This window comes from Neolamprologus brichardi, chromosome 15, assembly GCF_056152115.1.
Source record: "Neolamprologus brichardi isolate AB-2024 chromosome 15, ASM5615211v1, whole genome shotgun sequence".
Lineage (NCBI taxonomy): Eukaryota > Metazoa > Chordata > Actinopteri > Cichliformes > Cichlidae > Neolamprologus > Neolamprologus brichardi.
Window position 1 is genome coordinate 24,098,953 of NC_142118.1, and position 13,762 is coordinate 24,112,714.

The following is a 13,762-nucleotide window of genomic DNA, read 5'->3' on the forward strand; positions in this document are numbered from 1 at the left end:
CAAATCTGAGCTGAATGAGAGAAAAGCCCGTCCCCGGGTCACGGTTTCCCGCTTTTTGGGAGGGCTGTGCCATGGTTACGGTGAAGAGTTTAAATTAGGGTTTCCATCGTGCGGAGGCAGAAACATGATGAGTTTCAGGAGGTTTATTGGGTACTCAGGAGGAGTTTTAGAAAATGGCGAGGCTGTGATTATTTTTCAGCAAGTTATAAGAATCCATTCAGACTGAAGAATGAAATACTCGCTGTGTGGTTTTTATCTAAATGCTCAGTCTTGTATAAATGTTCGCCCTCTAGAAAGTTTTGATTAGTCTGTGTCTGCAGCTTCATGCAGTGTAAACACTCGGAGCACAAAACAACAGAAACACGTTGCCAATGCCATGCAGCGCAGACGAAGCGCGGCCTCGGCGCGCAAAGACGTTTCCATCCGTATCCTTCCACCGTCTGTAAATCAGCTACATTCACATTAAATTGATGCAATCAGTAATGTAGTAAAGACTCACTGGAGCATTCAGCCTCTGCTTGTTTTCCACCTTTTTATGGTGACAGCAGTTAATGTGAGCAGTAATAGAGTTAGCTGTAGCAGCGTCCAGTAAATCAGCATGCTGTGAACATTTCTACCTATAGTGAAGACAAACAGCAGCATTCACACGTTCAATCTAATTTCTTCTTCAGCAGTCGCCGTAAAATAAACACAACCACGTAATTAAGCGCGTTTTATATCACAGAACAGCCGAGACGAGCTCTGAAGCTCCTGCATTCGCTGGCTGACATCAAGCATCTGCCTCTGCTTGATGATTTTGATTTTTGAAGCTGATATTTGTAACTTGAATAACACACAATCCTGGCACCAGTGAATTTTAAATAAATGTAGAGCACTGACAGGCTGTTTGGGAAAATTACTGACATATTTCTGAATGACTGACTGACATCTTCAGTGGGAGCAGCTGAACCTGCAGCTGAGAGCAGAGTGAGATGTTAGTGTTTTATAGACACTGAAAAAAATAAAGCAAGGGAAATGTATTCAAATGTAGCTTTTTCCATATGTTTATTTTTATTATTATTATTTATTATTTTTCTTTTCTGGGAGTTTTGTGTGTATCCAAATAAGTGCTGCTGAATATTTTACTAATTCAAATTGTGCAGTGCCGTTATGAATAACTGTCACGTCCGGTGTGGCAGACGTGTGGAATTGGAGATAGGACCCAAAATGCGGCAGCTCTGGTGCAGATGAGTGTTTATTTAACAAAAGAAAATACAAACAGCAATGGCGTGGGTGAAGGTGAAACAGGAAAACCTAAACTGGGTAAAACTAACAAAACAAACCAGAAACGGAGATGCAGGGAGGTCCGGGGAAATACATACGGGGAGACCGAGGGGAAACAACACAGACGAACCAGCAACGACTAAGACAGAAGACACGACTTAAAAACACTCAGAGAACACAGGGAGATTACACACAGGTGGGGGACACAGCTGGGAGTGATTAACGTGACGAGGGAGGCAAACTGAAAACACTCACATAAGACGCAGACCTTCACAATAAAACAGGAAACACACACATACACGCAAAGACACAGACTAGGAAACGCGGACTTAACACAGGAATAGATGGCAGAACAGAATAACACTAAACAGGAGGAACAGAACCAAAATCACACTAATAGAAAACACAAAACGCTGGGCCAAAATGACCCAGGATCATGACAATAACACTCTGCAGGAAAACACCAGTGTGCACACTTTGGAAATATTAAAGGTGGAACTTGCCCACCTTATTGTTTGTGAGATGTTTGAGAACAGTGTCATCTGTCTCTATTCTCTAGGGTAGTGCAGGGATCTGGTTAGGTAACATAACCGTCTCAGGTAAAAGCACCTGAATAACTCTGACCTGTTGAAGTGTCTGCGGAAACTCTCACTGAGCAGGTAGAGCGCGAACGGGTTGACGCAGGACGAGGAGAAGCTGAGGACCCGGGCTAGAAGAGTGATGACGAGGTGGGCCAGTGACAGATCCATCTGGTGGTAGTGGAAGGAGCGGTACATGTAGAGGACGTGGTTTGGGAACCAGCACAGGGCAAACAGGCCCACAAAAACCAGCACGATCTTAGCCAGACGCTTCCTCGTCTCCATCTGGAAGAAAAGGATTTAAAGCGATGAGACATCACAAGCTGGAGGGACTGAACACAAAACAGTTTTCAGTAAAAAGAGCTGAAAGATTTCCAAACTACATCTTCAAATGGAACTCACTGGATCTCACATGATCAGACCTCTCTGTGGTTCATTAGAGGAGACATGAGCTGTGGAGGTGACTTGGAAAAGAAAAGGATCTGTCTGCATGTTGAACTGTCTGATTCTTATAGTTTGGCCAGGGTCACAATGAGAGCATGTGGAGGGGATACTTTGACAGGGGGACAAAAGCAGGAGGGGACATTCACGCTGTCTCTTATGTGCACAGTTACATTTGCACACATCCACAACATAAACACAGATTATAAACTAAGATGCCACGAATACAAAAACCTTAAAGGCGCATTTAAAAACACAGACACGGTCCTTTATAAAGGACTTTCCCTTCATGATTTCTTAGTCTTTTCTATATTTGTCTCACTTTCTTGTTTCAGATCATTACAGACATGTTGGTATGAAACAAAGATGGGGTGTGTGTCTTTGTCACAGACTCTGAGTGCAGTGTCCTCCACACATTTCCAGATGTTTTGCAATTTTCAAGTGAGGTCTTTAAAGATTTAAAGCCAGGAGCGGTTTAATGACCTGTTTTTGGTTCCATTATGAATGAAGGGAACTTCCCAAAGTCTGCCTTTGATTGCCCATCAGCTCCACCAGCTCCATCAGCTGCAGTGCCCTCCTCAGTAACTGCTGCAGAAACACTCAGCTACTATGATATGTTGTTACTCCAGTAACTTTTCAATGTTTAACTGTTTCCATTACAGCCTTTAATTATAGCTTTAAAAGTGTGTCAGTAGAATTCAGCTGAGGGGGCATAGTGACCTTTTCGGACACTCCTGGCCCCCGGGGACGCCCCTAACGTAGAAGCTCATTTTGGCTAAAGGTCTTTCTCTGTTAAAGTGACTCCTGCCTGCTCCTGCCTGTATGCAGGGCCACAGCCACACATACTCGAGGCTTTGTTGGTCGTCCCTTTTAAGAACATTCAATGGTTTTGGGGGCATATGTCTGAGCACTGCTGCAAACGTATTAGAACGGGCGTGTTGGAGTCCATCCCGGGCATGCATTTTATTTATTCTTCCTGAAATTTGTAACTTTTATACATTTTACATGGAAATTGCTTTGCAATGAAAAACTCAGAATCAGGAACCAGGTGACAGTTAAACGAGAATGGCAGTTTCCCAAGTAAGTCATTCAAGTTTTTGTTTAAACCTTTTGCTTTTATAACCTCACGCTTGGATTACTGCAACTCCCCTTTAATAGGGGTTGGCCAGGGGACTTTGTCATTTTGTTTTTTTTACCAGTCTTTTACCAGTTTTTAACTGGTAAAAGAACATTTGAGCATATTACTCCAGATCTCCTTACACTTGCTTCCAATTTAATTTAGGATCGCTTTTAAAATCCTTTTACTGTTTTTTAAATCCTTAAATGGTCTGGCGCCTGTATATTTGTCCGATGTGTTGCGGTCCTATGTCCCCCCTCGTTCACTCCAGGCAGCCGAGCAGCTGTTGCTCTCACTCCCTAAATCTCAGCTGAATTATATAAATAAATAATTCAGCTGTCTTGCTCATTGTGTCAGATGTTTAGTTACTCCTCGGCCTCCTTTAGCAGTAATGATATCTGTAACAAATGTAGCATATTTGCAGCTCTGGAGGCCAGGATTACTGAACTGGAGACTCGGCTTTGCACCCTCCTCTCACCCTTAGCTAGCCAGGCCCCTGTAGCTGGTGCAGCCGAAGATAGCGTAGGCCCCGCTAGCTGTTCCCCGGCAGATCCCAAGCAGCTGGGGAAAGACGGCTGGGTAACGGTGAGGAGGAAGCGTAGTCCTAAACAGAAGCCCCAGGTACACCACCAACCCGTTCATGTGTCTAACCGTTTTTCCCCACTCGGTGACACACCCGCTGGGGGTCAAACTCTGGTAATTGGTGATTCTGTTCTCAGACATGTGAAGCTAGAGACACCGGCAACCATAGTCAATTGTCTTCCAGGGGCCAGAGCAGGCGACATTGAAGGAAATTTAAAACTGCTGGCTAAGGGTAAACGTAAATTTAGTAAAATCATAATTCACGTCGGCAGTAATGACACCCGGTTACGCCAATCGGAGGTCACTAAAATCAATATTGAATCGGTGTGCAACTTTGCCAAAACAATGTCGGACTCTGTAGTTTTCTCTGGTCCCCTCCCCAATCAGACCAGGAGTGACATGTTTAGCCGCATGTTCTCCTTAAATTGCTGGCTGTCTGAGTGGTGTCCCAGAAATGATGTGGGCTTCATAGATAATTGGCAAACCTTCTGGAGGAAACCTGGTCTTGTTAGGAGAGATGGCATCCATCCCACTTTGGATGGAGCAGCTCTCATTTCTAGAAATATCGACAAATTTATTAAACCCCTCAAAATATGACTATCCAGAGTTGGGACCAGGAAGCAGAGTTGCAGTCTTACACGCCTCTCTGCAGCTTCCCTCCTCCTGCTACCCCCCCAAAAAACCCATCTCCATAGAGACTGTGTCTGCTTCCAAAAAGACAAAAAACAAACTAAAAACCAGCAACAAACAACTTAAACATTTACAAAGAAAGAACAATACAGTATCCACATCTGAACCAAAGAGTAAAACAGTGAAATGTGGATTATTAAATATTAGGTCTCTCTCCTCCAAGTCTCTGTTAGTACATGACTTAATAATTGATCAACAAATTGATTTACTCTGCCTTACAGAAACCTGGTTGCAGCAGGATGATTATGTTAGTTTAAATGAATCAACACCCCCGAGTCATTCTAACTACCAGAAATCTCGAAGCACAGGTCGAGGGGGCGGTGTGGCAGCAATTTTTCACACCAGTCTATTAATTAATGAAAGACCAAGACAGACTTTTAATTCATTTGAAAGCCTGATGCTTAACATTGTCCACCCCAGCTGTGAAACTCAGAAACCAGTCTTACTTGTTATCATCTATCGTCCACCTGGGCCTTACACAGAGTTTCTGTCTGATTTCTCAGACTTTATATCTAATTTAGTTCTGAGCTCAGATAAAATAATTATTGTGGGTGATTTTAACATCCATGTTGATGCTAAAAATGACAGCCTCAACATGGCATTTAATCTGTTGTTAGACTCAATTGGTTTCTCTCAAAATGTAAAAGAACCCACCCACCACTTCAATCACACTCTAGATCTTGTTTTAACATATGGCATAGAAACTGAACATTTAACAGTGTTTCCTGAAAACCCTCTCCTGTCTGATCATTTCTTGATAACATTTACATTTACAATAATTGATTACGCAGCAGTGGAGAGTGGACTTTATCAAAGTAGATGTCTTTCTGAAAGCGCTGTAACTAAGTTTAAGAATTTAATCCAGCCACTGTTATCATCGTCAATGCCCTGTACCAACACAGAGCAGAGCAGCTATCTGAACGCTACCCCAACAGAGGTCGATTATCTTGTTAATAATTTCACCTCCTCACTACGTACGACTCTGGATACTGTAGCTCCAGTGAAAACTAAGGTCTCTAATCAGAAGTACCTGACCCCGTGGTTTAAATTCTCAAACACGTACCCTAAAGCAGATGACTCGTAATCTGGAGAGGAAATGGCGTGTCACAAATTTAGAGGATCATCATTTAGCCTGGAGAAATAGTTTGTTGCTTTATAAGAAAGCCCTCCGCAAAGCCAGAACAGCTTACTACTCATCACTGATTGAAGAAAATAAGAACAACCCCAGGTTTCTCTTCAGCACTGTAGCCAGGCTGACAAAAATCAGAGCTCTTTTGAGCCAACCATCCCTTTAACGTTAACTAGTGATGACTTCATGAACTTCTTCACAAATAAAATTTTTATCATTAGAGAAAAAATTACCAATAATCATCCCACAGATGTAATATTATCTACAGCTACTCTTAGTACCATTGATGTTAAGTTAGACTCTTTTTCTCCAATCGATCTTTCTGAGTTAACTTCAATAATTACTTCCTCCAAACCATCAACGTGTCTTTTAGACCCCATTCCTACAAAACTGCTCAAAGAAGTCCTGCCATTGATTAATTCTTCGATCTTATATATGATCAACCTATCTCTAATAATCGGCTTTGTACCACAGGCCTTCAAGGTGGCTGCAGTTAAACCTTTACTCAAAAAGCCATCTCTAGACCCAGCAGTCTTAGCTAATTATAGGCCAATCTCCAACCTTCCTTTCATATCAAAAATCCTTGAAAGAGTAGTTGTCAAACAGCTAACAGATCATCTGCAGAGGAATGGTTTATTTGAAGAGTTTCAGTCAGGTTTCAGAGCTCATCACAGCACAGAAACAGCTTTAGTGAAGGTTACAAATGATCTTCTTATGGCCTCTGACAGTGGACTCATCTCTGTGCTTGTCCTTCTTGACCTTAGTGCAGCATTCGATACTGTTGACCATAATATCCTGTTAGAGCGATTAGAACATGCTGTAGGTATTACAGGTATTGCACTGCAGTGGTTTGTATCATATCTATCTAATAGACTCCAATTTGTGCATGTAAATGGAGTGTCCTCTTCACACACTGAGGTTAATTATGGAGTTCCACAGGGTTCAGTGCTAGGACCAATTCTGTTTACATTATACATGCTTCCCTTAGGCAGCATCATTAGAAGACATAGCATACATTTTCACTGCTATGCAGATGACACTCAGCTCTATCTGTCCATGAAGCCAGATAACACACACCAATTAGTTAAACTGCAGTAATGTCTTAAAGACATAAAGACTTGGATGGCCACTAACTTTCTGCTTCTTAACTCAGATAAAACTGAGGTCATTGTACTCGGCGCTGAAAAGCTTAGAAATATGGTATCTAACCAGATTCTTACTCTGGATGGCATTACCTTGGCCTCCAGTAACACTGTGAGGAACCTTGGAGTCATTTTTGACCAGGATATGTCCTTTAACGCACATATTAAACAAATATGTAAGACTGCGTTCTTCCATTTGCGCAACATCTCTAAAATTAGAAATATCCTGTCTCAGAGTGACGCTGAAAAACTAGTTCATGCATTTATTACTTCCAGGCTGGACTACTGCAATTCATTATTATCAGGATGTCCAAAAAACTCACTGAAATGCCTTCAGCTAATCCAAAATGCTGCAGCAAGAGTACTGACAGGGACTAGAAAGAGAGAGCATATTTCTCCTGTTTTGGCTTCCCTTCATTGGCTTCCTGTTAAATCCAGAATTGAATTCAAAATCCTGCTCCTCACATACAAGGTCTTAAATAATCAGGCCCCATCTTATCTTAATGACCTTGTAGTACCATATCACCCTATTAGAGCACTTCGCTCCCGCTCTGCAGGCCTACTTGTTGTTCCTAGAGTATTTAAAAGTAGAATGGGAGGGAGAGCCTTCAGTTTTCAGGCCCCTCTTCTGTGGAACCAGCTTCCAGTTTGGATTCGGGAGACAGACACTATCTCTACTTTTAAGATTAGGCTTAAAACTTTCCTTTTTGCTAAAGCATATAGTTAGGGCTGGACCAGGTGACCCTGTATCCTCCCTTAGTTATGCTGCAATAGATGTAGGCTGCCGGGGGATTCCCATGATGCATTGAGTTTTTCCTTTCCAGTCACCTTTCTCACTCACTATGTATTAACAGACCTCCCTGTATTGAATCATATCTGTTATTAATCTCTGTCTCTCTTCCACAGCATGTCTTTTATCCTGTCTTCCTTCTCTCACCCCAACCGGTCGCAGCAGATGGCCGCCCCTCCCTGAGCCTGGTTCTGCCGGAGGTTTCTTCCTGTTAAAAGGGAGTTTTTCCTTCCCACTGTCGCCAAAGTGCTTGCTCGTAGGGGGTCATATGATTGTTGGGCTTTTCTCTGTATCTATGAAGCGCCTTGAGGCGACATTTGTTGTGATTTGGCGCTATATAAATAAAATTGAATTGAATTGAATTGAATTGAAATTATAATATGGTAAACTTTTGAAGGTTTAAACCTGTCTTAATCTCTAATTTCTTTCCAGGTTCTCACAAAGTTATCTGGATATTTATTTTTATTTACTTTATTTAATTGTATTAATGTTTTGTTTTAGGTTTGCTGTTCACACACACACACACACACACACACACACACACACACACACACACACACACACACACACACACACACACACACACACACACAAATACACACAAACACACACAGTATAACTTGTACGCCTATTTATATAATGTGATTCTCCAATAATACAACCTATGTTCAGAGTTCTTGTGTATCCCTGCCTGCACACATTTGTTTGGCTTGATTTTTAGTCTTTGGAGGATAAAGTCATTACTGCATGGATTGTCTCACTAATGAGTGTTTTTGCAAAACTCAGCGTTGGCTAATTAGAATTTAAGAAAACCCACCATGTCCTCCCTGAACACCATAAAAAAAAGAATGTTTGTCACACAAGTTGAGTACGAATATTTTGTGACAGCTGGGATGTTCATGAAAAGCTTTCCATTATTATGGTTTTGCTTTTTTTTCTGTGTCTGATGACTCTGCCCAAAACATATTATTTCTTGGAAGTGAGCAGCATATAAATATGGAGACTGGTCTGTATTTAAAGATGAAGAATAAACCTTTCTGGAGACCAAAGCAGAATAAAAGCTCTCAGGGAGGATGCTGAAGTGGATGGATTGGTCAGCGTCTGCCAATCAGACATGCTGGTTTATTTTAATAATGACTGCAATCTTCCCACAACCTCAGTCAGTTTTGTTTGTGATCGCCGATCGCAGAAAACAACATGCAATTCTCACTTTAAAGCACCGTCACACCAAACAAATAGTCATGTAGGCCATTTCTTCTTACAGTCTGATGCTGATTAGTTAGAAGCAGATTCGGTGAGCCAAAGTTTCTATGGTTACCATCAGTCTTCATCAGTCGCACCAAAAGGCATTAGGACTTAATAGTAATTTTTTGACTAATGGGTTGTCAGAAGTGGTGAGTCTCTCCACAGCATGTCCCATTTTTCTGTATTAAACACTTGTAACTGTATCGAATGAATCCAGAAGGCAAACAGAGTTGAAACAGTTGCCTTCATTAATGGGTTTACATTTGAAAAAGTTGTACATACATTTGAAAATGAATACATAAGAACAAAGCAAGTAAAAAAAAACACAAGAGTTGACCCAAATGTCTGTTTGAACAGAGGAGGATGCCACAGTGTTGAGGGAAAGGTTTTGTAGCTAAGGTTCGCCCTTAGTTTTCAGACAGGTATGGAATGATGAGAAGACCCAAGGATCCAGCGTGGAGAATAGGAGTGGAGTTACCAATGATATAAGTGGGGGCTTTGTCTCGTAAGTTCATAAAATAAAGAACTAAGATTTTAAAATGATACCTAGACCTGACTGGAATCCTCTTCAGACACTTGTATGTAGCAGAGTATGTTGAAAGCATTTTGTACAGATGGGAGGCAATTAATAGATGCATTATACAGACAACAAAAAAGATCATTACAGTAGTAAGCTGGAGGAGATGAAGCCAAGAACAAGAATGTCCAGTTCACTTTTTGAGACAACAGTCCTAAGTTTAGGAATATGTCTTAAATAGAAAAAGTAAGCGCGAGTCAGAAACTTGTTATGAGCATCAACAGTTAAAGAGCTACGTGTGCTAGCTTGAACAGTGGATGAGAAAGAGCTCCAGAGGGATAATTAAAGACTCAGTCTTATTTGTGTTAAACTGCATAAAAATATTTACCGTCCAACCATTCACTGCATTAAGTCAGTTAAAAGCAGAGGCACAGTTGATTGTCGTCAGCATACGGATGACTAGAAATGGTTCAAAACTAGTAATAATGAGACCTAATGGCAGGATATACAATGAAAATAACAAGTTACTTAAACCAGATGATAATTCAGCCACATCTGACCAAAAACTGCCAACCGAGTCATCGCAGTGAAAAATAAAACTCTTTCTACAAACGCATCTGAGCAGCATAAATTAAATGGGCTTACTTGTCTTTGTCCTCACAAATAGTTGAACCTACTAAACCACCTGCTAATGCTAAAAATGGTGAAATGCTAACACTGGATTGACAATGACAGGATGAATTCATGCTGCTTTTTGTTTGTCAGGCAGGACACGGAAATGCTTAGAAGCAAACATGAGAGATCCTTGCAGTAAAAACAGGTAAATCCAGCAGTTTTGCCCCTCGATCATTTACTCTGGTGTAAAAATGTACTCGAGCTCCATGGAACTGACAGTTTGACTCCCATTGGGACTTGTATATGAAAAGCAACGATGAAACGGATGGAAAACAGAATGAGTGATGGGCGGAGACTCCAAAGAATGGATTTAGAATTATAATACCAGCAGATGCATGGAGCGTACGCCATCATAAGAGGAACCTGATCTTGTCAGGCTGATGCTCAGCGATTGTTAGAGACACATGGAAAAAGGTCAATCATGTCAGTCAAATGCATTTTACACAGGTCCCCCATTTCTGCACGCCACAGCCCAGCTTGACACAAACACGCAAAAAATGTCAGCGGCGTTTCTTCAAAGAGCTTCTCTGTGTAGGGCAGAGGTCACACCCATCAGACTTGCTGTCTTTCTGATGCTCCTTTAAACAGGAGAGCAGCACACTGACCTTCACCATTCCCTTTTTAAAATCCTCATGAGCACAAATTAAACTCCAAGTGCATTCAACCTTCTCACTGCAAACACAGAAAGAAGTAGAAAATCAGCTCTGCAGTACAATGTTTGACACAAAAGGCCACACGGAGTACTCGGTGGAGGATTTTATTCCCCCTCAGGTGCACAGAGGTTTTTTCCTTCTCTGTGCTTGCATCTCTTTGATATTTCAGTTACTCGCCGTGAACGTCACAGCACTGCAGCGAGACACAGTTTGTCAGTAACTATCAGCCGGTGCAGAGTAACAAGGACCGGGGGCGATCTGTGTGTCAACTTCATCATATGCTCATGCTGATTGGCTGTCACAGGAGTCACCTAAATCCTCTCGAGACTTGTTTAACTTTTTGAAGTTTCATTTCACTCCTTTGACCAGAATGTGTTAGTTTTAAATTCTGTGTCATTTGATTTGTTAGTTTTATTCAAAGTTGGCACACAGACACGTGTCAAAGAAATGCTCAGCATCCCACACCCAGGACTTTGAGTTTCACACCAGAATTAAAAGGCTCATGTGAAGCTGTAGCACACAAATATCAATTTCATGGGGTAGAGATTTTTATTTGGGAAAATTTCATGTTTTTACTCACTGAAAGTTTCTGCTGCGCTGTAACTTCACTCCTAACAAGAGGCAGGTTTGTCTTGTTTTTAATTTAAGCAGCCAGTTAGCATGTGGTAACAGACTACTAGGTATGTCTGGACAGGGTCAACATCCTTGTCAAATATGCTACTACAACTAATAATAACGGTCATAAGTCCTGTATTTTATTTCAGACATTATCCACACAACACTGTTAGCACTTATTTACATTTCTCTGGCCCTGAAATTCTCTGCTGATGTTTAAATGTTGTATCAAAGCGTAATCTGCACACAATAAGTGGATTGTCAGCAAGTGAATAAATTAACTGAGGCGTGCATGTGTTTCTTTTCCACAGTGAACCTCTTTAATGAACACGTTGTGCTGCGTAAAGAACAGATGTGTCTTTCCAGCTACGCATCATTAACAGCAGCCAGCTGCTTCTCACCTCGCCTGACTCCACCATTAAAGATGAGAAACGTTTGTAGAATAAAAAAGTTAAAGCGACAGCAAATTCTGCTGATTGCAGAGCAGGAATCATCTCAGTGCTGCAGGCGGGCTGCTGATTTGTGTTTGCTCTGATTTGCTGCCAGCATTCGGGCAGCGTTTGGCATCTTTCCCGAGATCCTCTTAGGCACCTGCTGCTACAGGCCACTACTCATCTGGAAGGCTGGATTATGTCAGTGTGTGTTTGCATGAACTTTTAGAGGTACAAATAAACTTTTCCTACTTCTAATTTCTTTGCAGTTTGTAAATTATTTATTTAATGTGTGTGCCTGTGCCTCTGCATGTGAGTGTTTGTGCTCATCTGGGAGTTGAGAGCTGTCGGCTCCCATTAGAGGTACGTCTGAGACGGATCCATCACACAGCCATCACTCTGTCATTTTGCTTTCACACTCCACATGCTGCAAAAATGCCAATATCCAGAAAAGCCACAACAATCCAGAACTCAACACACATAACTGACAGTGAGACCCATGAATGAAAGCACAGGGTCATACAGAAACATGAAGACAGAAATCAGGGACTCAACAATATCACACGGAATCAGACCTGATAGTTGAATAATAAAGAAATCCAAAACTCAGCCTGCATGGGAATCCAAAGTTAGGACACTTGGAATAAACCCTCAGTAGAAGCCCAAGAATCCGATGCCTTCATCAAACAATTAAAAAAGAAAAAAAAACTTTAGAAAAAACCATGGGACCAAGACGGCAAGAAGAGGCTTCATTTTGTACTCGGTCTGAGTGTGGTGGATCTTAGTGTCTTGCTAAACATCATAAACCTGGGCGGAGGACGCTTCCACAGTGTTGGTGTTCCACTCATGTGTAAACTGTAAAAAAAAATACTTATGAGCAAAATGGTTGATTATGACATCTTATTAGTATAAATTACAGTGGACATTCCCACTGTCCTCTAAGGAGCATTTGGGCCTAATCAGCGCTGCTTTTGCACAGGTGCCAGTGACTGATTTAAAAGTTACACAAGTCCTCAGCTGGACTGGAAGTGGGTCACAGAAAGTTTTCATGGCTTAGCTAAGACTCAAATGTCACAACACACCTGACATTTGACCCAACCAAGGTGGACTAGTGGCTGAGTTTGACTTAACACTACCAGTCAAATAAAATGCAAATATGGATCATATTTGGGTTGTTGTTATCAGGACAATATTCCTGGAAGGAGTGACTGCAGGTGAGGTGAAGAGCTTTTCTAAAGTTAACAGCTACACTTGTTACCACAGTTCCAGTGACAGCCTCCATCACCCCTCCACCTCTCCACCTGTTCAAGCAGAAAAGTGTTTTCTTTAACAGACCATAAAAGTTGATTTACTGGCCCAGGGAGGCCTGGACACCTTGAGGTCTTTGCACAGTAATTTAGACAGTTATTTCAAAGTTTTATCTAAACTAACTGGTTTTAATGATGGTGAAGATAAAACAATAATTTGTAGCTTTTCTTCCACCTTTTTTTTCTTCTAGCATCTTCTTTTCTCTTTTAAGTGGATTTGAAGTGTTTCTCTATGTGAGTTGTGTGATTTGGGGGCTTTTCTCTGTATTATTTTAAGGTGTTCACCTTAAAGATAATAGTGATTTGGCAGTATTTAAACAAAATCGAATAATTTTTGATCTGTAGCGGTTTCTTATAATGCCTTTAGTCAATCATTGTTACTTAAAATCAGCCCCAAAAATTAATACTCTGAAGACTTTCAACAAAATTCCAGTCAGTGCTTTCCCAGGAAGACAATAACAGGAAGCTCCCAATGTGTGAGTCTAAAGCCTGGTTGGTTTCATGACCTTGTTTCACTCATGTTAATGTTAATGCAAACATTCACAAAGCAACTTTGTCGGTACCCCAAAGCTTTAGGTCTAGCTTTA

At 41.3% G+C, this 13,762-nt stretch overlaps 1 protein-coding gene across 1 annotated transcript in view; it reads right to left on the reverse strand.

Annotated features, from left to right (window-relative positions):
- nmbr (neuromedin B receptor) overlaps positions 1-13,762 on the reverse strand; it is an 87,143-nt gene that overhangs the window by 4,765 nt on the left and 68,616 nt on the right. Inside the window, exon 4 of the mRNA XM_006793576.3 lies at positions 1,888-2,126. Within this exon, the coding sequence (XP_006793639.2) occupies positions 1,888-2,126 (239 nt within the window). The remainder of the gene's footprint in view (positions 1-1,887; positions 2,127-13,762) is intronic.